The sequence below is a fragment of the Malurus melanocephalus genome, unplaced genomic scaffold (assembly GCF_030028575.1).
Source record: "Malurus melanocephalus ecotype Western Australia unplaced genomic scaffold, MMel_1.1 scaffold_494, whole genome shotgun sequence".
Classification (NCBI taxonomy): Eukaryota; Metazoa; Chordata; class Aves; order Passeriformes; family Maluridae; genus Malurus; species Malurus melanocephalus.
Window position 1 is genome coordinate 83,590 of NW_026623726.1, and position 25,428 is coordinate 109,017.

The following is a 25,428-nucleotide window of genomic DNA, read 5'->3' on the forward strand; positions in this document are numbered from 1 at the left end:
CAATTCTGTGCTAGTTTTCACATMTATCTAAAGAGTCAAACAAAACCAGTAATTTACAGATACCACTGAATGAAGACAGTGGTTAGTTAGCTTATGGATTAAAAAAAAAAAATAACCAAAACCAAAAGAAGGTGCTGATACAATTTAAGGTTTTGAAATCAATTATATTCCATTCTTATATGACACCAATTGTTCTATCCTGGGATCAACAAATTGCTGTGGTAAAGCCATCCAYATCTCTCGAGCAGGAAGTCAGTTTGGAAGTTGGAGAGAAGATGGACTTGCCTGATATGTATCTTAGGTTCCTTAAGGAAGTCTCACAAAGCTGGACAATCAGGATCACAGTAAGCAGCAGCATGAGATATTTGTGGGGTTGGGATTAAAGCAAACATTTTTTTTTCCAAAAAAATGATGGAAAGTACACACCATCTAATCCAATACTTGAAATGTAAAGGTTCTCCTCRTTGGCATCACTGATGCCCCATAACACAATGTACACAAACAACAAATACTCACTTTTTAAGAACACATATTGCACAGCAGTGGGTGCAACACCAGAACACCGGTACCCCTGGTGGAAATCTTCTGTTTCAAAGAGCTGTTTCAAACTACGCTAATCCAGAGCAACTCCAAGCCAGCAAGAACGGTTTGTGTACATCACTAACCCAAAAGTGTTTCAACAAGGTGAGAGAAAACACAGGCACTTCAGATTCTTAGTGCACCAAAAGTTAAYAGGCCACGATTGCAGGACTAGGAACAGTTCAGTACCAGTAACAACAAAACTAAACGACGAGCTCTTCCACTGATCAATAGGGAAACAAGAACTGTTCACAAAGCACTGGGAAGGAAACCATTCTCCAAACAGTAACCAAACAATACATTTAAACATTTAAGGAAACGTAATTGCTGCAAAGCCTAATGTAACACAACATAAACCCTACTTAGTTCAAAAGGTCTAAAGTGTCCAAATTCCCAAAGTCCAAATTCTCTTCTCCCCCCTCCAAAACATCACTACATGCAGTCCATGGAAATCCAAATGTGCAAAAAGTTATAACCCACCTTTAGGAGTGCATCAAAAATAGGCTGACTATTCAAAATATTATTTTAGTGGAAATTTTACAGCACCATAACTAGAATTCCAAGGGAGTTCAGAATTCTTGTTCTGATAACAAATCAGTTGACACTGTTGATCCTACAGAAGAAAATGCTTTGTGCATTTCCTGGTATCTGAAAGTCACAGAGAGAAAAAATTCTCATCTATGCCTAAAATCTTACTGTCGTTTAAGACGAAATTAAATAATCACATTTGTTGGCAATAAGTTCTCTGCAATAGAGCATTAGTTCCAAATTTAGTAAATCTGCCAGATTAGGAATTAGAAGATGCTGGTACCTTGCCTACTTGCAGAAGTACTTTTGTTTTTGTTGTTTTTTAATGTGTTTTGGGTTGTTTTTTTYTCTTAAATTGTGCAGTTTGGCCCCTCCCTAGTAAATGATTTACCATCAGGCTTTGAGAAAACGCCTAAGGTCCATTTCTGACCCTCAGCTGCAAGGCAACACACAAACACATTATATATACCCATGTGTGCACAGGAACACACACATACATATATATAACAGCAGTGCTCCGGTTTCGTTTTTTTTTTTTTTTTTTTTTTTTTTTGTTCTCATTTCCTGGAATTTTCTTTGGTTCAAAGTCCGAGCAAGGAAATTAAAGGACCGAACAAATGGATCATTCTCCAAACACTTCCATCCCTACACATCACTAACTGGAAGGCTTGCATCATCCAGATCCACAAGGCCAGGATCCTGTTCCTGAGTGCCATTTTTGCTCCGGGGTTCCCAGGGGCCCCGTTCAGTCACTTTGGAAGTTGATTCTCTTGGAGCGACAGCCTGGATCTTGAAGCTCCTTGGCTTGGCCTTGGTAAAAGACTCGTGAAATCCTCGCTTCTCCAAGGCAGGGGGTTTGGGGTGAGGGTTTGGGACCAGAGGGCTGCCGTGAGTGGCTGTGGAATGTGAGCTGGCTGCGGCTGGGCCGGCAGGACGGACAGCATGGCCGGGTTCGGAAGAAGACTCGGGATGCTCCTGGAAAAAGAAGGGAATGTGTCAGATGAAGTCACTGACGTGGCGTTGGAAAGATGCAGTTTCAGACTTCACACTCATAACAAAAAAAATATCGAGACAGAAAACACACAAAGCGAAGCATCAGCCACGGCAGCAGGAGGCAGGTGCTTTCTCAAGGCACTGCTTTACTRAGTGTGAGCTCACAGCAGGATGTGACAGCAATATCAGCTGCTGCATTTAATGAAATTAAATTCCTTAAATCAAACACAGCAGCTCTTTAGACTTTATAATAGTCCAGCAAATTGAGGCTCGTCATTTCACTAAGATGTTAAATAACCTTCTGAAGATAAATGCTTTAAAGGCCATTGGAAGTCACATCTTTCCAAAGGAAAAATGTATTCAGACCTATTCATCTAAATCAGATATTTGTATCCTAAATCCTAAAGTAATGTGCATTTTATGTTGTCATGTTCACGCTTCTTGGGATACCAAATCTCCCCAMTTTCTTCCAGGGACCAAACAAAAATTTTATGCTACCAAGACTATAGAAAAAATTCCACAGTTAACGACCTAGAAAAAAAACTGATTTATTTAAGCTACTCCTTCCAATTGCCAAGTTATTGTTTTGTGTTTATTATCATTATTCTGCTGACCTTTACAGAACTCTGAAAATAATCTTCCACCRTTTACTCACTGACAGAAACAAGTTYCCAGACTACCTAGGAATGATTTAGYTGTCTGAAGCACAGGCATGGAATGCCTGGGTGTCCCAGGATAACCTGACCTCCAGAACAGGAACAAGAAGTTCCTCGGGTTCTGCAGTGCAGCTATCAGTTCTGTCAGGATGTCTCAAATCCCTGAGCAGTGCTGGCTACAGTTTTAACTGCTCTGATCCAAATGCTGTGTGATGTTGCAGTGAACTGTGTGTGCATTAGGAGCTGCAGCTGCTGCCAGTTCTGCCATCACCAGTGTTAGTCCAGGAACTAAAGGAATCTGCCAACCCATGTGCACACACAAATCAAGGCATTTCTCAAGCACATTTGTTAGCAAAAAAAAAAAACAAACCAACCATCACAGATGTGTGTCCAAGATGCAAACGTACATCCTAAATGAAATACTTTTTTTTTTCCACAGTAGGTTTTCAAATTTCTTTTAGAATGTTATGACATTCTTATGACATACGAATTAATAAATTTAATAAAAATTGATTCTGCCAAGTAMTACCATATTTCTGTTTATAAATGAGCTTAATGTTACCGGGTGAAGCTGTGCAACTTGGTTGGGCCTTGAGTTTGGTGTCCAATTTCATTTTGCCTTATTTCATACCTGACTTGATACTSCACTTTAAGAAAAACATTTGCTTCAGGGGAACATATGATTCAGTTATTTACTTCTTATTATTAAAAATTTGACTTCACCAAATAGGACAAAAGGGATATTAGGACAAGATCTCTATGAGTTTTTGCTAAGCTGCCCTGAAGGATACTCAGATTTGACTACCCACACTTGCTGTAATTTCACAGCTGAAAGACTGTGCTGCTGCACTGCTCCTAAGGTGCACTGCTTTGAACARTGTATCCATTATATATTATAATGCTTCTATGTTTGAACTAATCATTTCATGCAGAGACCTTATAAGCCATGCAAATCAGGCTACTACAGACCCTTCCAAATCCTAGAGCTGCAACGTGCATGTTCTSTGTGCACTCATCTGTATTAGTTTGTGGGTAGCTTCAATTTAATCTTGCTTTTGCGCAGTTTCAAAACAAATGTCAAGTAAAATGGAAATATGAACTCTCATGCAAATTAGCTTTAGTACTTTCCTATTAAAGTGACAGCACATCACTTATGTTTAAATATTTACTATGCTTTGAAGTAGAAGCAGTGGTTTTGGCATTTATAATTTCCAATCGTTTTAAAAAGCAAGAAAAAACAGTGCAAACCTGCAAGTGAACGATTATTATTGATGAGTTAGTTTTCAGTAATGGTAATGACAACAGGTAGCATTATTTTTAAGCTCGTTTTATAGTGCAAATTAGTGTCTAGTCCTAGCCCTCTGTTAAGAAGGCGAGTTTCCATGAGAGCCCACATACGTGCTGCATTCACCAGTTCTTGATGTATACCTCTGTATACAAGGATTCGACAGCCTTCTGGCCTGCCGCATCTGGAACACAGTGCAAAGCTAAGATTAGAGTCACCTGGACTTGGGGAGGGAGAGAGGACAACAGAGGGAACAAGAAGTGATGCAGACAGTCATAGCTACATTGCTTAGTTAGCCCCACACAAAAAAAAAAAGAAAAAAAAAAGCATACAGAAAGAAGTTTCCTGCGTATTTTCATTGCCCCCAAAAAGAGAAATTTTTAAACAGGAAGTTTTATTTAAAAGCATGAAGCAGCTCCCAAAAAATAGCTGAGAGCAGAGGCTGAGTTACCAGAAACATGGTACCAATGTAAATTTGTAGTCAAAAGCCAGGTTGACATTACTAGACTTTAGATTTCAGATTATGGGGGTAATGATACATTTTATTACAGAACATCCCACAGTTAGAAAATGAAAACTATAGCACACAACACCTGAACTGTGAAGTATTCCATGTGCTAAATCTGGACATTTTTGGAGACACTGTGACACCAGAGTAGCTTCCACTACTTTCCACAAGACCTTTACACTAAATATCCAGTATGGTTTAAATGCAAGTAGGTATGAAATGGTGGCATCCACGTRGCTTTAGAAATATTAATACTTGTCACAGTGCCCCAGTTCTGTACTGCAAGATGCTGTTCTTGCTGCATTTTCAACAGCAAGAGCTAATTCATTTGAGCACAGATCTTAGTTACTGTAAATTTTCATCTGTATCTGCATATACAATAAACTATCAGCAATAGAGAATGGCAATTTAGCAGTGAGAATTGTTACAAACAAATCAGGATATTGTCATTTGACTGCAGAACACAGCAATTAGCAGAAACACCTCACAGGAAATTGTAAGTTCTAATTTAAATCCCAAACCAGCAGTAGTGACAGATCATACAGAACTTCTCTAGGTTAGCACTGCTTTATCTACGTGTTCAAGACAAACAACGTACAGAAGTCACAGGTAGGACTAAAGTAAGCAGTTAAAAACACAAAATATTTCATGTCAGTCTGGATGGAAGATCATGCAAAGAGTCCACGATACTACAGGACAGGAGAGAGGAGAGGCAAAAGGAAAAAAAACCCAGTCAGAAGTGAATGTGCACAAGTGAAGGTGAGCTAATGGCATCTCCTGTGAGTGCAGGGTGACATACGGAAGCTGCTGATCTGCCAGGTCCCCGCTGTGCCACGATGGCTCCTGAAATTGCCTTTATCCAGCTGTGCATGTCCTCGGGACTGTCTGCCTGCAGCAAACAACAACAACAGCTCCTGGTGTTCCACATCAGCTCTCAGCTCCCCMCTGTCCCACCACCTGCAGCAGCACAACAGCCTAACCCTGCTGTTTAACCTTTTACTGAAACCCACAAGGACTTAATTTCTTAACACAGACATTTCTWAAGGTCTTACTCTGAATTTACTATTAAATGCACACAGCTATACAAAGCAATAAAACATCCTGAGGATCACATTCCCCCTGAGAAYCATGGCATAGTTAAAGTGAAGAAGTGCTGCTATTTCACTGTCAAAGTTGTATTTAACTCTGGCAGTCTCTCGGGTTTGCCCAAAGTTTAAAAAAAGAAATTACCTGCACATAAAAGGTTCGAGAAGTTGTTACAATTTCAAAGAGATTGTCTCTCATCATTATATCACTGCAAATGAAATACAAAAATACTTCAAAAGCAAGTACAACCTCCCCAYTGAATTTTAACAAGACTGTAGGACTGGGAAAATCAGAGCATTTRCTGTCTGGCTTTTGCATTTCTTTATCACTCTACTATTGTTTTTTTACCAATTTTAGCCCTAAAACTCTTTAGTTTACCAGTGGCACACATTCTACTACAAATATTTTTAATAGAAACATTCTAAATCATACAAAGTTAAGTCTCAAAGTATTTATCATATGATTTAAAATGTTAAGTGAAGTTTAAAAATATTTATCATTCTAGTAAAATTTCTGTAGGTAGCCTGCTCAAAAAAATTTTAAAACATCAACATCCATGGACTAATACAAAAGCAATTATTCCTTAGTCTATTGCCATTTGTAGGAGGGCAGCTGTAGGATGAAGAGTGTTCTCTCCCAGATTCAGCCATCTAACATGACTTAATGTCCTCTAAAGGTTTAGAGATTATATAAGCAGAAGAGAAACTCCTAAAACTGCTGCCTCAAATCAGACAGCACCCACACATCTCTAACCCTCGGTTCCATGGCATTCCCCTGTTCTGCCCTTGTCCAAAGTTTGAAATACATTAACACAGAACTCTCAAAACACATTTGATGCACAAAACTATGTCCATAAAGAGAGAGAACCCCACATGCACACATCAAGTTACTGAATAGTTTTCTGAGGAAYAGCCTGGCCATGACCAAGCAGGGAATTCCATCCCATGTAATGGCATCAGCRTTTCCCTCCTCACCTCTGTTTGCATTCCTGAACTTTATGGACCTCCTTAAGTGGAATAACCCTGAGAGGCTCCTTTTCCTGAAAAAGGACAATCATGTTTTAGTACAGTGTATCTAACAACCAGAACAGAAAGGCAGAGGCCAGCACAGCTGGCAGCAGCACTTACATAAATAAGACTTTCAAAGCAGTCACTTATGGAAAAGGTGGTCAACCAAAATTTCATTTGCTTTTGTAAGTATTAAACCAACCATGGGATTTGCAATGAAGAGAAGGACAAATCAAGAAGTAAACCCAAAGAAAACCACCCCTGTTTTCTCAACCAGATCAGACAACTGACTCAGGCCTCAAGCAGCTCATTTCAGTAAAAGTGTGATTACATTAATTTGCTATGAAACACCACCATAGAAGATGTTTTGTTAATTGGACTGCATGGCATGGCTTTAAGTAAGATTAAYTGTACCCTACACTTAATACAATTAAAAGTAACACAAAGTAACCAGTCCTGTGACACCTGTAAAAGAGCAAGTCCTGTCAAAGCATTCAGAAATTCTGTCACCATAACAAAAATAAGTTTCTCACAACAGGAAAAAAGTGAGAACATCCAAACAAGAAACACTTTCACTYTTCCCATGACAACATAATGTCACAYATAYYATTATTTTCCGGTGGTTGTTGCAGTGAACCACAAACAAACAACAACCTATTTTACCTCCTACTGTGTTTTCTTTAAGCCAAGTTACAATGGATTGCTTCAGCTGGCTACCACTTCCAGATAAAACAAAAGCTTTCAGCTCTGGAATAACTTCCCCTAATCATTTCTATAACAGACACTTCGGAGATTTATGCTGAGCAAACAGCAAATGTCACCCAAATGTCACGGTCCTCCAAGAGCAGTTTTCATTAGATCATTTTTCTCTCTAACAGATCACATGCAGAGTTTAAAACCCAATGTTTTCAGTTACTGTGCTCCTCTTACCCCCTTCTCTGTTCTTAGATTCAATCATCCATTACAATGCACTTTCAAAGTACCAAATCAATTGAGAACAGCAAGATCATCTCTGGAGTACAGATACCTCTTGGAGGGAAACCCCAGCTCAGAAATGATAATTTTAGGAGTTTTGTATTGCCTGTATTCCACTGTGCTCCTGTGGACTGACACAGGCTCAAAGACCCCAATGAAACCTGAAAGTGCAAGTATTTCTACCATCTCATTCTCTCCCACAGTGCAATTCTTCACAGAATTGGAACTTGTTTGTGAGCAATCTGCACTCAGGTTTGTTTTTTAAATAAAAATAGAGAGTTTCTTACAGGCAATGAGTCAGAATTGTTCTGCTGACAGCTTAACAAAGATAATGATGCAAGATCAAACTCCTGCTACYGTTGGAGTTGCCCTCATTAGAAATGAAATCAAAATTCACTTCAGRAACAGCCTKAAATTTGGGTTCTTCACGTTTTACATTTTACATTTAGCCTGTAAAATCAATTCCCCTTAATTTATAATACTCTACAACTCTGGTTTCATTGCTTAGTTACAGATTTTCTTACACTTGGTCTGTTTTCCCAAAAAAGGAATCCCACACTTAACTGCCTTCAGAACCTGCCATTTAATTTTTAAATGAAGCCTGAAGGAACTCAACATCTGGTCAAAATCAATCTGAAACTTAAGATGACGAGGGAAGAAGAAAGGTCATGAAACAAAAAGAAACTCTGCAAGTGTTGCTGCTGAACAGAAAATCAAGAGTTTTTTGTCTATCTTGGCTGCCCTGCTGAGACAAGTGTGTGGGAAAAGATCCCATCACCTGTATGATAAACACAATTCTTTAAATGCAGAATTGCAAGATTACAGTTTTGTCTCTCCCACACTGATCAGCTATTTCAACAACACAATTAATCACATGAGAGTGCAAAGTGACACAAGGTACTAACACAAAAATCAGGGTGACTGTGGAGTTGCTTTATTGCTGTTCTTCAGTGCCCTACAGGCAGGTTCTCAAACAGACTGAAGTACAAATTAACAGCTGCCCCATTCATTTTTTGTTCTCCCCAATCATGAAAAGTTATTACAGTATAGATTCAAGAGCTGCAGGAGCAGCACAGCATATTTTTTCAAACACRAGCATACTCCTTCAAATTCTCTTGCAACCATCACTGGAAAATAGCACACAACTGGAAACTTACCAGTTCAGACTTGAAATATCCTATTGTGTTTTCATCTAGCTGAAAGTATCTTCTCTTCCAGTTCTTCATCTGTTAAGAGAAAAGAAATAAACATTGATACATTCTATATATAAAATAAAATACACTAACATGTCATGTATTATGCATCTATTGAACTATATTTATTATTCTAATTTTTATTTATAGTATATGATYTKSMWWAAWYCMWTTWWTYMWWAMTWWTWAAMMWKKWWTYMWTWRKTTATAATAATTATGTTACATYTTAATGTGTGGTGTGCAAGGATCTTTAGTGCCTCCAACATAAGCATGACTGCCAAATTAAATAATTTTTTTTTGAAAACTGCAAATATTAAAAATTTTTAAAGTTACTATTTTCTATGATAAGGTTTATTCAAACTGTAGAAACTCAGCAGTAGAAATATACATRGGAAAAATTAAATGACAATACATTACAGGTTTCTAGTTTATTTTTAACTAAAAAAGGGATGKCACAAAAAGAAGCTTCATAATCCAAGATAAAACAAGTCTGAGAACTCAAAGATGTGTATCTTGCTTATTCTGCTCCTTATTCTTGCAAGCCATCATGTGAACAGTTCTACTTGTGGTAATGATAAGCTGYACAATTCTCCCTCTGAACTGAAAAATCAGCTTTTTCTAAACATTTTACTGATTTAAAAAGCAGGCAATGAACTCCTGCCCTAATTTAGATGTTTTTAATAAACAAAATAAGGATCTTGACAGAATTTGGAACAGAATTCCCAGCTGTAGGCACTGACCATAATGTGGAAGTCTGTGCCCACACTTTACCTCCCCAAACTATCTTCAGCAATATCACACTGAAGARAAGTAATGCAGATACAAATTAAGTGCTACTGGAGGTTAAGTTTTATCTTTAGTTATCCTTATTATTGTCAGCAGTAATGAAATTACTGGTAATTGTCTTCTGTTTTTGATAATACTTACCACTGCTCCTTGTTTTACACAGTAACCAGCTTTGATAATGGCATTATCTGGGGGATGCTTAGCAGCAAAATAAGGAAGGTGACTTTGTGACCGCTTCAAATAATTCCTGTCAGCCCCTTCACTGCCCTCACTGACTTCTTCTTTCTAGAAAAAAAAAAGCAGGAAAGTTCAGAATACTTTCTTGGGTTTTTTTCTAAACACAATGGAATAACTATACAGGTTATAATAGGAAATAACTGTATCATCCCATGCTCACAAATCCCAGTACAATTTGAAAGAATAAAATATTGTAACTTATTTCCAGACAACTAAGATTCTCCCAAGCTGAGTACTTGCCAGCTGCTCTTAGAAAYTGAATTATCAAAGTGCTGAGTACTCTCAAATAATATTGACAAACACTCAGTAAAAGAAATGGTTCTGATTTAAACTCGTGCATGTACTTTAGTGCAAACTTGTAAAATGATTTTAAAGGCAAAATATTAGAGATGGCTACAGCAAAAAAAAAAAAATTATTTCTAGGGCTACGAGACATCAGATTTTACCAACTTTTTAATGCAATTTGGGAGTGTACATGCCACTTACATGATATTCATCTAATGTGTAACTATTTTCAGCTCAGGAAACTTTCAGCAACAGATTCAGTTCTATCTTTAGCACTGCAGAAATTCTACTTCCATAAGCTTATCCAGTCTCTCAAACTTTTTTGCCCACTCTTCCTTTCACCTTCTTCCCATTAAAGGGGCAGAACTTCATCACCATTAACACCAGCAATTAAGTTCACATTGACAAAAATATTATTTCAGCATACTAATGGGTATGTGTAAGCAAGGAAGTACTCAAGCAGTTCTTTATCATCTTGTATAAAGGGAATAAAATCATCCTCAGAACCCTCCAGTATGAATAAAAGGTGCATATAAAAATACAGCTTCATGTATCAAATAACAACCCACTTGTTTGGAGGGTATTACCTGGGTGGGTGTAATGATGGGAACACCACCAACAATTTCTGTCCTGTAAGAGACTTGCTTCTTTCCACCTGGGCTTTCAGCTTGACGATTTGCATTATCCATCTGACAGAGAGGATCAGACTGCTTTGGTACCTGCAATTGGAATGTGAGGATTTATATCAGTTTCATGAAAAAAAAGCCCTAAGCATTACTCAAGAATTCTGAGGAATTTTCAGCAGGAGTTAACAAATGTAAAAGGCTAGAAATGGYTTATACACTTAAGTGGCTGTAATGACTAAGCTTTAGTGCTCAAGACAAAACTGGTGCCACTGGATGAAATCAGTTGTAAGCTTTGCCATAAAGTGCTTCACTTGATCTTCAAGAAGCACTGCTAATTTATAGAAGAAGTGGTTCTCTATTTCTTAGCTGCTTTCAGTTTTGGTAAGAAGTGGAGACGCCCCAGTGCCTGCAGAGCCAGCACAGCAAGGCCATAAACACAGGGACTTTGGTCACACACAGAGTCTGAGCAGTGTGGCATTTGTCCTCACCTGTACTTGGCATGAAGACTGTGTGCTACTGCCCCCATTAATCACACACACACTGCTTMAACTCTGTCCAAAATGACCCTGCAAACCTACTTCTATCATTATCTATTAGATAAAGCCATCAAAACTCCACAGGAATTTGATCTCCTTATAAGTGTTTTGATCTACAGTATTTACTCAAGTTTCTGGRTAAACTTCTTCAACCTAAGAAACATACTGACTATCTAAGGCATTTTAATTTCTAATCTCCTTTCACCCCTAATATTAGTACAGCACATTTGAAGGGATTTCAGCAAGAAGAGGTCAAGTCTCACACCCAAATACCCCACCCAGCAACCTGCTGGGTATTTACAGAGACAACCAAACTCCTTCAGAAAAAAGGACACACAGATCSTTCATCCAACACTGTGACACATTCAAAACTTGGAATTGAACTGATCTAGACAAGAAACCAAAGTCACTTTATAGTTTGTGATTCAAGTTCCTGTGCCCAGGACTGCTCATTTTACAAAGTACAGCCTGCAGAGAAGCACAGMCAGTGCTGAGAGCAGATGTCAGCCTAGGACAGTGTCCTGCTGGCCACGCCTTTGCCAGCGACTCCATCCCCAGTCACGTCCAGCACTGAAGGATAAGACTTTCACAAGCCTCAGCCTTTCCAGAGAAGGGTTTGTAGCTACAGTTTTGTGGCCAAATGCTTCAGCTGTCACCAACTCCTACTGAAAATGCTGCAGACCAAGCCCACAACCACCTCCTCACACGAAGGCATTTCCAAACAGCACTCAGAAAGAGGTACACAGTGTGCTGTGCTGCAGAGGTTCACAGTCATTCTGACATTATCAGCWCTCAGAAGGACTAAAACATGCAATGAATCTTGGAGGATTACAATCTGCAGCAAGTAATGCTCCTGTTATAATTAATAATTGAGTGATCTTAATTATYTGATTAAATAATTGGCTGCACTTAATACCGAACTCAAGCTGTGAACAGATGAATGGTTCAAAGGCTTGYTCCTTCAAAGACTAAATACTAATGATTTCACCAGCCATTTATWATGCAAGTTAAACAGATGATAAACAGCACTCACTCTAAATTGATRCAATTAATTATTTATTTATTCACTCTTATTTCTTGAGCTGGAAACAGCTCAAGCCTGGCTGTGCTGTGTCCTCCTTATGAAAAACCCAAGTGAAAAGGCTTTGTATTTCTGGTCTTTTTTTTAGTTTTTAGTTATTATTAGCAGTAGAATTTTTACAACTCCAAAGAATGGGCTACATTAAAACAATGCAAAGAACTCATGTAAATATCCTCAGATAACCTAAAAATGAGAAAGTCACTGACAACAAACACAAATGTGTGCACCCATGCTCAGAACCCTTCTTTGTCAGGGTAAGCTCTCACGAGCATTCACTGTCATCACTTCCCCAAAACTGGAGAAAACAAAACCATAACTTCTGCCTCCTGAAAAGACTGAGATAACACGTGGGGGTTTCTATCACGAGATAACTAGTTGTCCTGGTACTAACCAGAAAAGTTATTTAACATTTACCAGAAGAACCATTAATGTTTCTTTGCATGGAAATCARGAGAGARTCTTTGAAGCATGGCAAAATGTGCYTGATCARTATTTTAGTGATACTTTCAGAAATACCAGCTTCTGACACCAGGCAACAGTATGTGTATCTCTTCATTGCTTGCAAGTGTCTTGTGGGTATTTCAAATTATATTAAATGTGCAGAGTTAATTTTAAATAATTGGAAAACATCCTGTGCTGTAATTAAAAAGATAATCACATTTTTGTCCAATTTCCAAAAAGTAAATTAAACCCAAGTTTAGGGTGAGTTCTGTACAGCTTCTCCAAGTATTAAAAAGCCAAGCCAAGCCTTGTTTGTGGTGATAAAAACTGGAGGCAAAGGTTACATTTAAGCACCTTGAGACAGTCACCATTTGAAAGCACTGCTAAATATCAACTCAACCACTTACTGTGATTTTGGTAGCTTTGTTCAGAACATTTACCCATTCAACTAGGTCCTGCTGATCATTGGCTTGTAGAAAGTATTTTCTCATCCCTGCATTCATAACTGTTAAAAACCATTATGAAAAGTTAACAACACTGAAATTATAGAGCAAACTTAATATCATCATGAAAATATCTGATTTCAGATGAAAAGTCTATTTATATTATTTAAGTGCTCTGCTGTGTTTCTTTTTAGAAAGCCAACTTAAAACATATATCCACTTGACAGGATTGCTTTATTTTAAAAAATAGTGATTTAAGCTCTCCACTTAAATGGATTCATACGAACCTTGAGAAATTATTTTTATGACACAGAAATGAAGTCTTGAATTTTACCAAAATATGCTACAGTTCCATTTCCTCTTTCTCACTTTCCCCATGCAACAAGTTTTATACCTGGGGGACTTCTACAATGGTCACTCAATTTACTATTTTTAAAAAAAATTTAATTGCTGGAAATATCAGTATCAATTACAAAGTATATGACACACAGAACCAAGCAACTTTAAGCCAGACAGAACACAAATCTTTGTTTTACTTTAGTAAGTTGGCAGAGAAATATATTTTAGTAAKTTTATGTCTCTACCTGATAATACCTGGCATCTTTTATCCAAAAAAGACAAACGCATTTCAGCGCAACGACAAAAATGGCACTGATGGCACTGAACTGGCACACCAGATACTTGTCTAAAACCAGAAGGAGCTTTATGATTACCTAAAGCTTCAATAAAATCTAAAAAAGTTTAAACCTAGAAGGCACCCCAAGAAAATTATTTTTCTTTGGTGCAGCAACAGAGGCTGAAATCTGACTTAAGAGCAGTGGCTGATGGTATTTTTAGATCAATTAAATCTACTCTTTTATCAGTAAAASAGATTTCAATAGTTAAATTTCTTGTCTTCACAGCTGACAGGCATGCCACGTTTCTGAAAACAAGCTTCATTGCTTATTAATGCYTCAAACATTTCAGACATCTGAAAAACAGCTCTCACCTACTCCTCATTAGGCTGCAATACGAAAAAACACAAAAACAACTTAGGGAGAAGCCAACATTTCAATCACACTAGAGAAGAAACAGTGAATACAAGCTATTTTTGAAAAATACACTACCAGCTGTAGCTGGTACCAGCACTGCAGAGCACTATTTTTGTTCCAGATTTTTGAAGAAGGCATTTGATGYACACAGCACATGCCAGAACTTACCAAAACAGAACTCTGCCTTTGGCCTCAGCTTAGTTGCATCGCTAACCTAGGAGGGAAATGAAGATTATCAAYGTCACAAAATATACATCAGATTATCACAAGTTTTATTCTCCTTCAAGTGGGCAATTCAAAGATTAGCAGCACAGAAAGCAGGTCAKGCACAACGATAAACAGAATGAAAAACAAAAATGAAAGACAAATGAGGAAGGTGGGAAGATGCAATACTGACAACAAAAAATGCAAAGGAAGAATRAAAAATGAGCAGAAAAACAAKAAAAGGGCAATTATTTTTCTCCATTTATTTCTTWACACAGTATCTGCTGCAAATTTAACCACGAAAACCTTCTTAGTTCACAGTTCTCTTTCAGACATATTTAGAACTGACTGTATACAGTGTAAAGACCTAATATTTTCTAGACATTTTTCTATCCTATTAAATATCATTATTACTTGCAAGCTGTCATACTCAAGGACTTATCTTCCACTTCATAATTGGTCTGTCTTTTCTCCAAGACTAATGAGAACTCAAGTACTCATAAAAAGAACTGAAACCTACAGTTCAAAAATGTCAATTCCAGGAGTACAAACAGCTGCCATTTGAAATCACTAAACAAATCTAGACAACGCAGTAATTAATCTGTTCTTCTTTTAACCTSAACCTATTGAAGTGTTTTAACACCTCTCTAATTCAGGAGCATCACACAAGCACAAGGAGTAAATGGCAATTAAATTTGTCTGGAGTTGAGGCCCTTGGTAGTTACCACCAAGAATTTAACAAGTGTCTCACACATTAATTACCTTACCTTTGAAATATAGGTAAGTTTAATGACCCCAACAGGTGGAGATCCAGAGGGAAGATTCTGAAACAAATCACAAGTGAATCTAGTTTATTCCCATGYCACAGTCAGTGTTTATCCATAAAAAGCAAGTAATTCCACATACAAAAACAAAATCCTACATATTTTTATAGACAATGCACAATGTATGCTTGAAACAGGAWCTAAACTACTTGTTTATTATACACACATCTGTTAATCAACTRAAAACAGAAAGACTGCTAGAAACAATACAAATAGTAATTGTTTCAGGGGGTTATGTATTTTACTAAAGGAAAAAGGATTCTTGTGGGTCTGCATCCAGGAAATCCGGAAAGAATACTTTTTCCTTAACAGATGTTGGAGTCTCATGTACTTTGACCAGGGCAGGCCGGAAGGGACAAGAAGTGACATTCATTTATTATGTCAGATACTTCAAAGGCCACCTCACATATTTTCCAGTCATTTCAGGGGTTTAGAATGGTCTTTACATAGTTATAAAAACTAAAGCAGTTCTTCAGAACTAAAGCAGTGGAAGAAAATAAAGAAATTTCAACTTGCCTCTTGCAAGAAACCCTTTCATTTGTACATGTAAAATAAAAGGCCTAACTGAGGTCTGGGTGTGCACTGCAAATATCATTAAGTCTTAAAACTTCTGAGGAACTGCAATTCCTACAGCACTTCAAGATTTTGTCCACATGCCCTGAATTGCTTCGTTTCACTCGAGATCAAATGTTTGAAGTCTGTCTTATTTCCAGAAATTCTTTTTCTCCTCAGTGAGAACTGCTAAATGCTTCAGTCACAAGTCACATCCATCGAGCTGCACATCATTTACATTTTGTTTTTGCTGGTTCCTTTGAACAGCAGAGCTATGCTTTTTAACTCTGCTGCTCCTGGCAGAAGGGTTCATGGATATTATTCTGGCAGGCAGCTGGCAGCTGACCTGCATCCTATGCTGTCACTGTCTCTGTGCCCAAACCTTGAGCAATTATCTGCTCTTCCCTCTGCTAAAAAAGGGATGAAAATACATTGTAGAAGTAGCTTTTATCTAAAGGCTGCTCTCCATCAYGATGGATACAAGCTGTCCTCATTCWTATACCATTCATGCTGGATTGCAATTGCAGGCATCGTTAGAAATTGCTTTTCCTGACTGATTCTGTTGAGGGCAAGGAATATATAATGCAAGGAAAACCACACACTGCCAGGTGAGGTTAAAGGTGAATTCAACACCTGGRTAGTGAACTGGTACAGGGTTTGGCTCATCTTGTTATATCAAACTGATTTACAATTATTTCACTTATGTCAATGGTTTTTTCCTCTGGCTTTCACATCCATAAAACTAAACCCCACTTTCCTTTTGCAAATTCGTTAGAAAACCCAAAACTGACAGAAACCAGGAAGCTGTGCCAAGAACACCTCACCTGTGGGTTATCCATGTACCACACCAGACTGTCCTCTCGTGTGTCCAGAATGAAGTACCGCCGCAGGAATTTCCCACTATTCTCATTTTCCTCAATGTCTAGGAAACCACAGATGCGATTCTGGCGATCCACATAAGGCATTTCTGACCCTGGACATCACACTGCACAACAAAAAACACAGGAGTTTAGCAAAGTTCCTTGTTGCTAATTTTAAGACTGGTCCGTGCCTAACCATGACATTTTGAGCAGTTTCAACCAGTGGCTTAAAGAAGTTTCTGCRGAAGGGTAAGTGAAGCATAGCTGCTCCCCACACCACCCCCACCACCAAATTTTTAGATAGGACTTTCATACTWCTTTGAAGAATATATTTAGCATATCTAATAGCCCAAGTGTAAAGTTACAAGTGGCAAAAAATAGCAGATGAGTATCAAGACTAACTTTTACAAGATCACTGAAAAATCAAGGTTTTTCTTCACAACATGCACAAAATTGAGGYAGCACTGGGGTTACACTTCCTCCTTTGACACTGCCTCTCATGGCCAAGAAAGGATCTTTGTCAGGAGCTCAACTGCCCAATGCWCTTTATCATATCATGCTCAGGCAAATCCAATTAAAAAAAAAAAACTTTAAGGAACATTGTTCACATTTTTCTTTTCTCCTACAAAATAATTTCATGTCTAACCATGTCTACAAGCAGACATCTTTTCATTCCTATACACCAAATAGACAAAATGAAATTGTATGTGCACCAACAGAGACGTGAACACCCGCTGACATGGTACCGATGTCTAAGGCTGTCTGGCTTTTTTTTTTTTTATTCTGSCTTCTGGTTTGGAGTTTTCTGAATTTTTTTGCTTAAAAAAGATAAAACAAAAAGCTGCATTCTGCCCACCTATTGCCATTTTGCCTGCTTCACCTTTTAKGGCTCTGCCTTACTGCAACCTATTGTATCACAGGATTTGCTTCCTTTTATTTTATGGGACGGTCATTTTACCTTAAGAGTCAGCCTTGAAAGACCAAAAATAGATTTACATACTAATCTAAAAATGATAAAAATCAGGTTGATGCCAATCTTTCCCAGGGCAGGAAAGAAATGATTCAGTCTATACATTTTGTCACAAAATTCAGAAATAGTACAGATCCAAAAATACTAGCATGAGACATAGAAGGTTTAAACACTTCACAYTTTTCACAATTTTCCAACTTTTCCAGCTTTAACCACGTAATATGGAAGTTTCATTTTAGTATTTCTTTAAATTCTTTTCATACTTTTTTAAGGTTAGTTAATGGTAATATTTATGTACATATACAATGAGAAAGAAACTGATAATTATTTATAGTGAGCTATTGATAAACTCTCTCATGTTTTGCTGTGGTGTATCAAGTGTTGTTTTGGGGGAGAATCAGTAATTATTTTGGGGACTCAGATCTCCATACTTTTTGGGGGTGGATCAATATACAAACATGTAGACTTCTATTTACAGCTGTGATTTTATATGACCAATTAGAATACAAGCAAAATTTTGGTTTGMCCAYTTTCAGAACTGTTTTTAAAAAGTCTATTACCAGCAACAATGGTTTAAAAATGCAAAGGTTTGTTCTTCAATAAAGTAACAAAATTTACTGAGGTAATCTAAATTTTCTTGGAGTGTTCCTCACAATTTAAGTATCAYAGACCTAAGCCAAGTTCTATAACCMAGTTATAACTATAAGGAACACAAAAATAAACACTTGAGCACTCAGGACAATGTAATTATTGTAACAAACATTTATCAGTAATTCAATTGTGGCTCTTGGGATCACTTCACACTGAAGCAACGTCTCCCTATAAACGCTTAAGGGTAGCTGTTCTCAAAATTATACTTCTAATCTGGCAGAACTTGGCATCACACCTTGTTTTCATTAAAATGAATATAAAAATTGCCATTTACCAGCATTGCCTGACTTGTGCCAGGTAGTCCCTCAACAAAATCAGCCAGCATTTCTAGGACACCCTTTAGGCTTCCTATCAACCGTTTATGAAGCCCAGAAAAGTCCTGTGCCTAAAAAAAGCAAATATTGGTGCCTGGCTTCCTGTCTGAGCAGACTTAAAGCTGTGTTCTCTGCAGATGTGAAGAAAATGAAACAAGGAAAACTTGTTTTTGAAACAAGATACGGATTGATTAAGAATCCTTGAACAAAACCAACTGAATTTTCAAAGTACTTTCMCCCTATAAGAGAATCTATGTTTCAGAAAACCTTTTAAGGAAAATGAAAGAAGGATGTTCATAATGCTCCATTATGAACATACAATTAGCTAAAGCTGAACTATTCCAGTACTTGAGGTTTTTTTTTTTTTCCAGGGCAAAAGACAAAACTGAGAAGCTTTTTTTTATTTGTCAATAAACCAATGCTCACAGAAGAAAAAAAACCCCCAAACCTAAATTAATACAGATTTTCTATTCCAAGATACTACTGGTTAATTTATAGCCTATAAAATGATCTTATTTGCAGCTCCTCTGTGCTCTAATGAAAATACAGCATAAACTAGCATTAATCTAAAACCTTAAATTCTATACTAGCTGTTTTCTTCAGATTAGTTTAAAATTCCTCATGGGATTACTGACCTCTACCAGACTGATGCTATTGAAGAATAAGAGACAAAAACAACCCCTCTAACTTTCTAATAAATTGAAATCTAACACAGCATCATRCAACTGTTTTCCAGTTTTAAAAGCCTGCTTCCACCACATTACACCTTGGCAAGATTCCCCTGTAAATTAATAGCATTTCTATTCAGCCTTCATTAATGAGACACAATTTGCTATGCACACAAAAAAAAAAATCAATTTGTGCCTTGCATAGAGTTACTAAAGGGACTGAACACACGACAAAACCACCACCATGATACCCTTCCTGACAATTCTAGACAGACCAAAAAAGCATTAATGGAATTGCCATGATTCATAYAAGGAATCGCAGAACTCGAAATATTCAGACCCTAGAAGACCACCAGCCTAAGAATTTATCAGAACTTCAACTCAGAAGTGTCTATGGAACACAAATCATACCTTGCACAGAGAAGATTTTTCATTAAACTATTTTAAGCAATTAGAAAACAAAAATCTCCAAGTCTGTACATTTTACAGCATTATTACATGCACCCTGAGTTATTTTCTGCAGCAGAACCCACARCACAGAACAGTGTATTGACTCTTCTGCCCACTTCCAGAATTGAGTATTATAAAAAGATTATGAATTCTTAGAAAAGCTGAAGGCATCAATCCTGTTGCAGATCCCATAAAACTTCATTTTTATTTTGCCTTCCCTCCCTGGAGTGGAGGGGTAGGGGAGGGGAGATGTGGGTCAATGATACAGYGCTGCTTCAGGAAAAAGATCCCTGTGGCCCATATCCTCTTGGTCCTTACCAGAATCCACCAAAAATGAAGRAATTTTTGAAAAGCCATTTTGTGGTGTATAGTAACACCGTGTAAGAATTCAGAAAWCTCCCAGCTCCTTAAAATTCTTTCCTGAAGGACTGCATTATAATCCAAGCAGGAGGTCTCACTTATTTTTGAAGCCTTACATCCCTCTTTCCAGCAGCAGGGTACTAATTTAAGGAGGTACATACCTCACCAGCCCAGCTTCTCTCAGATTTCCCCTCTCCCCGCTCTTTTCCTCTGAGGTACAACACACACCRACATTCCCCAACATTTATATCACACACTGGGGGCTGTCTGGCCTCCTGGGCACCACTATAAATAAAAATCCCAGATCACCTTCCCCAGCCTCACTGGAAATGCACGGCTGCACAAGTAGGACCTGCAGAGGCACACRAGCATCTCCTTTTCACCATTTGTAACACACAGCTTCAACTCTCCCACATTAATTCCTATTTTTAGTTTCCCACCAGCACCTGCTCTTGAGATCACCTCCATTACAGACTGGCTGCAGCCTTCGTATCTTCAAGCACAAAGTCTAGACAAAATTGAGGTAAGGTGCCAGATAACATTTCTATGGCCCAATCTCTCCCCTGACTTGATTTCCACAGGTAGGGACAAACCATGGACTGCTGGCTGACTAAAGCAAGTGGAATTTGGTGTTTATAAAAAGACCATGCTTTTTATAGCTTTTACTCCATCCACAGGAGAGCTCCATTAAGAAATACAAGATGAGCACTAAATACCTCTTTATTTTACATGTCTTTCCCCCAAGCTCGGGGTATATTTTATTACTTTTATTTCTTTAATTTAGAGTAACAGTTCTACTTCCTGCTTTGTTAACATGTGGACATTTGAGACCTTGGATTTAACTTACCCCGGGAGATGACTTTGGGGCTCTTTTTCTATCAGCTAAGAAGATTAAGWCACATACATTACCTACTTACTCATCCCTACGAAATGAAGAACAACATTCATACACCTCCACTGGATAAATATAAAAGGATGCCGTGAGTCATGCCCATCCCTCCTCCCCACCTCCCCTTTTAAGCTCTGCTGTTTACAGCAGCTCCAGCACCACAAAGCCAAGGTAAAGCAGCATCCCCAGCGATCTCCASTCTTTCCTGCAGTTCCAGGGACAGCTTAATTAGTGAGAGCTCCTGGCTCTTGCTTAGGCAATTACTCTCAGCTTCCTGCTGTAAATCAGCTGCTCCCCAGCTGGTCATCTCTTTTACTGACCATTTACTGGCTCCCMAAGGGAAGGGATGAGTTCAGATTGTCCTGCTTATCCCCTGAAGAGCATGGCAATGAAAGCTTTCCTTCGTGTGCACATCCAGGACAAGGACAGGGGGCAGGGAGGAGGAAATTCCAACCCTGAGACAACCAGCTCAGAAAAGCCTCTGAAAACACGTCACATAAATCTTCCACGGACAGTAGCTCAAGCCTCTTTTTAYTTCCTTGAAAACCTTCCAGCACAGGCAGCCCACCATAGAAATAACTTATACTTTGAGACAATGTCCCTGCTCACCTTTCATACGACTTCTAAAGTACCAAAAACATGACAAAAACCCCACAGACAACTAATCCTGGCTGCAATTCTTTTGACAACAAAGGATAATTCAGAATTGATGGATTTAAAATTACATGCTCTGCTTTTCTATTTCCCAAAGAATCTCCACTGACTCATTTTTGTTCTGGAGGGCACAGCAGACATTGGATACTTCTGTTAACAGGGAACACATGAATTTGATTTGTTAGGAGCCTATGACACTCTGATCAACTTTTTATCTACATCTAGAAATGAGAACTGGAAGTTTCCAGGATACACTGTCCCCTAAATTCAGATTCCCTCTCTAAAGTAGTAAAAGAAGGAAAAATCAGCTGCACAAGGCCAGTATTTACCTGGTAGAGAATTCCTAAGAAAAAGGCCAAAATTAAAAATTTCCAAATTAAAAATCATTTAGTACAAGTGTCAGGGAACTCTCTTATTCCTGACCAAACTGTGAGGGATGTCAAAAGATACATCCCTCCCCCAGTACCCAATCCAACTTCCAAGCAGACCACAATACAGAAAAATCATCATTGCAGTGATGAATCATCTAACAAATACCAGCGGCCTTATCTCACACTTAAGTCTTACCCAGTCATAATTCTGTGTTCAAAATGCTGATCTGCTGTTTTCCAGGAACATTTGGTAAATCAAGGTAAGCCAGCCACGCCCATCTTTTCCAGTGTACCTCAGCCGGTCAAATGATTAATTTCATTCGATTCTACCCTGTAACATTAGTTTCACCTCAGAAAAAAATTCAGTATGTTCTAGGTGAAGACAGGAGCTGTAAGGAAAATGCTCTGAAGTTCCTGAATCCATCATCCCCTGGCTTATTTCAAATGCTGATCTATGAGTCTCATGATGGAACAGACTGGTACTTCCCCAAAAACTTCTGCAGAAATTTCTCTAACTGATACTTCTTGTTCTTAACTGAACGATTTTCCTCTATTTTAAGGTATTTGCAATAGCAGACAAAGGCATTGAGATATGCTGGAATGAGGAAATGCTGGAATGAGGAAAGGCAATGCAAAGGATGCAAAACTCCTCTCTATCAACTCATCTTCTAAGAAAAAAAAAAACAAAAAAAAAATGACCCAACCTCACCCGTTAATGGTTTCTGCCCAGCTAAAACAATTATTTTAATTGTCCACCTAAACGCACTGAGTTAACATGAATAAAAGGAAGCATCCTGTGCAATGAGGCCATTATAAAAAAAACACTCTTTAATCTATCCATTAATAACTTATGAGTGATGACCAGCTTRCAAGGCAATAATGTAAAATAACAAAGCTAAGAGACAGTGATTGAATATGTTCAATAACACCAAGTCTTTACAAGTCAGATGTAATTTTCACCACTTTATATTAAGCCTAGATAATATAGTTACTCAAAATGAGATATCACCAAAGATAAATACAATAGAGAAAAATAAAATGTAGTTACTATAATTAATTTTGACTTTTATCTCATACAAGCTCCAAAATAAGGTTTTAAATGCTTATTAATTTCAATTACATAGCAGTTAAAATCCTCAAAAATGCAAGTTCAGAATTGATTCATATTTACAATTATTTTAAACTTTTTTATCAGCCTTTTCAAATTTTTWAATAAGTGCCATCTGGAAAACTCCAAATATGACAAATTAGGTCTTCATTCTTGAAGATGCTTACMTGCTTAGTCTATTGAGAAAGTGTCCATTCATGACAACCAAAACAAAATAAAAATTAAGCAGGGAATAAACATCACTTATTAGGATTACTTATTATTACTAGTTACTCATAAGTAAAAAACCCTTTCTAATTTCAGTAATAAACTAATAACCATTTCATCCAGGCCAACCACTTCAAACACTTGAATTCCATACACTCTCAGCTAATTTCAACCTGAATCAAACTACAAATCCTAGCAAAGTTTATTTGACTTCAGGTAGTCCAACAGAAAAAGGAGGTGAGGCTGGTTGAATAATGAAGTTTGCCATTTTTTGAACCAGTCTTTTCACTCTGAATCCTGGGTATAAACTCAGCAGTATAAATAAACACAGACCTCCTTCCTGGGAAGTATGCAAGAAATGGAAAGGCCAGCTGCTTAGGAAATTGGCTATATTTTCAGTTTTCACAGAATACTCTTASATTGCTAAAGAAAGGGTTGTAAGTAACTGATTTTTTCAGTTAATTTCAAATATCAAATACTGAACAGMACATTATCAAGTGAGTATTTAGTTTGACCCTTTTTACAGATATAAAAGGATTTAATGAAACCAAAGCACAAATGCACGTAACTGATTGTCACATTTGATTTCATAGATCTAATTTAGAAAATTCACTGCAGACTAAAGAAAATTCCAATGRTTCATCTACATTAAAACTTCAGAAAAGAAAATCATTGGTCTTCCATTTTCACCTCATTTATTTTAATATTTTCATTACAGACTATAATTATACAGTCAAGTTAATTGTACAATCCACTATGTGGACTAAAATTCCCTCTACTGCAAAGACTTGATACTTCCTCCAGAATCCAGCTAAGTTATCTATTATATCAGTACTCCACAAGGATTCCCAGAGATTAGTTCTAATCTCAGAGCTCTTCACTAAGTGCAAGTGGAGTGAAAGCTCTTTAGGAAGAAGAGGGCTTYGTCTGTCTCATGCAAGAGAACCAATGTGCATTTATAGAACACGCCAGCTCCTGTTTACCAAGGTGGGAGGAGAAAATTGAGATCCCATCAAATGGCAAAGTTTTTGGGACATCACTCTCCCCCTCTCTTTTTTAATAGACCTTAAATTAAGAAAATCAAATCCCACTCTAGCATATTTAACAAAAGTCCTGCCCGACACAGAGCGAAACCTCACAAACTGAAAGCTCCTCTGCAGTGATGGTTTTGTAGCACAGTGCCAGCACACTAACACTCCACTTGAAGCACATCACTCACTGTAACTTCTCACAGAATTCATTTCCAGCAGCCTTCCTCCTTGGAAGCAAGCCATGAGCCCAGGGAATTGTCCTCATGTCAGGTACAACCCATGTCTGCTTGCTGGCCATTTTCCTCAACTTCCTCATTTGTGGGATGACACAAATACCAGTTACTGCCCAGCTGTTGCTCTGCACTSACCAAGGTGTTTCTCAAAGCCTCTGTTATGGTGTGTAGGGAGAATAACACCCCTCCACCCACAGAATAATCCCAAAAGTACCAGGCAGGCTGCTGGCATTTTGTGGGATTGCTGTCTCACCTACAAGCAGTGAGACAGAAACACTCCAGAAAAATCCCAAGTCCTGTGTACGTCCAACAAGAAGCCTGGAAATGCTGGATGTACCACGAGTATGCCACAGGCTGGTTCTCAACACACTCTACTGCTGCCTCCCACAAAAATGGGCCTCCTGAAGGAATCACGCTCCTCAACCCAAAAATCAGGGCATCAGCACAAATTAGGAAAGCATAAATAAATTACAGCGCCTACAGTGAATACGATTTAAGGAATAAACAAAAGAAAAAGGTTAATGATTWAAAAAAAARAARTCAAGAGAACCGAAGCCCTAATTCCTGAATCAGCAGACAATTTTGAAGCAAGAACATTGTTCAAGTTACCCAACACACAGGCATGGTGGCTATCAGACACAGAAATAACTTGTCAGCTGAATTGTTAGTACAGCCTAATTCCCATTTRTCATGCTAAGCCTCCCTAAAGAGTTAACCAACATATTTAACAACTTTGAAGCGCAGTTTTAAGAGGACTGCTCACTCTTACAACAAGCCTGGCATGTAACTGTTTCAGTGCTCAACAG

General features: G+C 37.9%; 1 protein-coding gene across 6 annotated transcripts in view; it reads right to left on the reverse strand.

The window, feature by feature from the left end:
• Nucleotides 1-1,200: 1,200 nt before the first annotated feature.
• The window catches only part of PLEKHA1 (pleckstrin homology domain containing A1), a 29,198-nt gene continuing 4,970 nt past the window's right edge, over nucleotides 1,201-25,428 (reverse strand). For 2 of the 6 annotated variants that reach the window (XM_057381139.1, XM_057381140.1), the window contains 11 exons: nucleotides 16,681-16,841; nucleotides 15,248-15,304; nucleotides 14,445-14,490; nucleotides 13,210-13,307; nucleotides 10,706-10,837; nucleotides 9,738-9,881; nucleotides 8,775-8,843; nucleotides 6,610-6,674; nucleotides 5,780-5,843; nucleotides 5,349-5,438; nucleotides 1,201-2,082 (listed from right to left, as the gene is read on the reverse strand). In XM_057381139.1, the coding sequence (XP_057237122.1) occupies nucleotides 1,753-2,082; nucleotides 5,349-5,438; nucleotides 5,780-5,843; nucleotides 6,610-6,674; nucleotides 8,775-8,843; nucleotides 9,738-9,881; nucleotides 10,706-10,837; nucleotides 13,210-13,307; nucleotides 14,445-14,490; nucleotides 15,248-15,304; nucleotides 16,681-16,821 (1,236 nt within the window). In that variant the 5' untranslated portion in view covers nucleotides 16,822-16,841 and the 3' untranslated portion in view covers nucleotides 1,201-1,752. Of the gene's footprint in view, nucleotides 2,083-4,154; nucleotides 4,260-5,348; nucleotides 5,439-5,779; nucleotides 5,844-6,609; nucleotides 6,675-8,774; nucleotides 8,844-9,737; nucleotides 9,882-10,705; nucleotides 10,838-13,209; nucleotides 13,308-14,444; nucleotides 14,491-15,247; nucleotides 15,305-16,680; nucleotides 16,842-25,428 lie in introns of those variants that run through there. The other 4 variants (XM_057381143.1, XM_057381142.1, XM_057381141.1 and 1 more) reach the window with 4 other exon arrangements.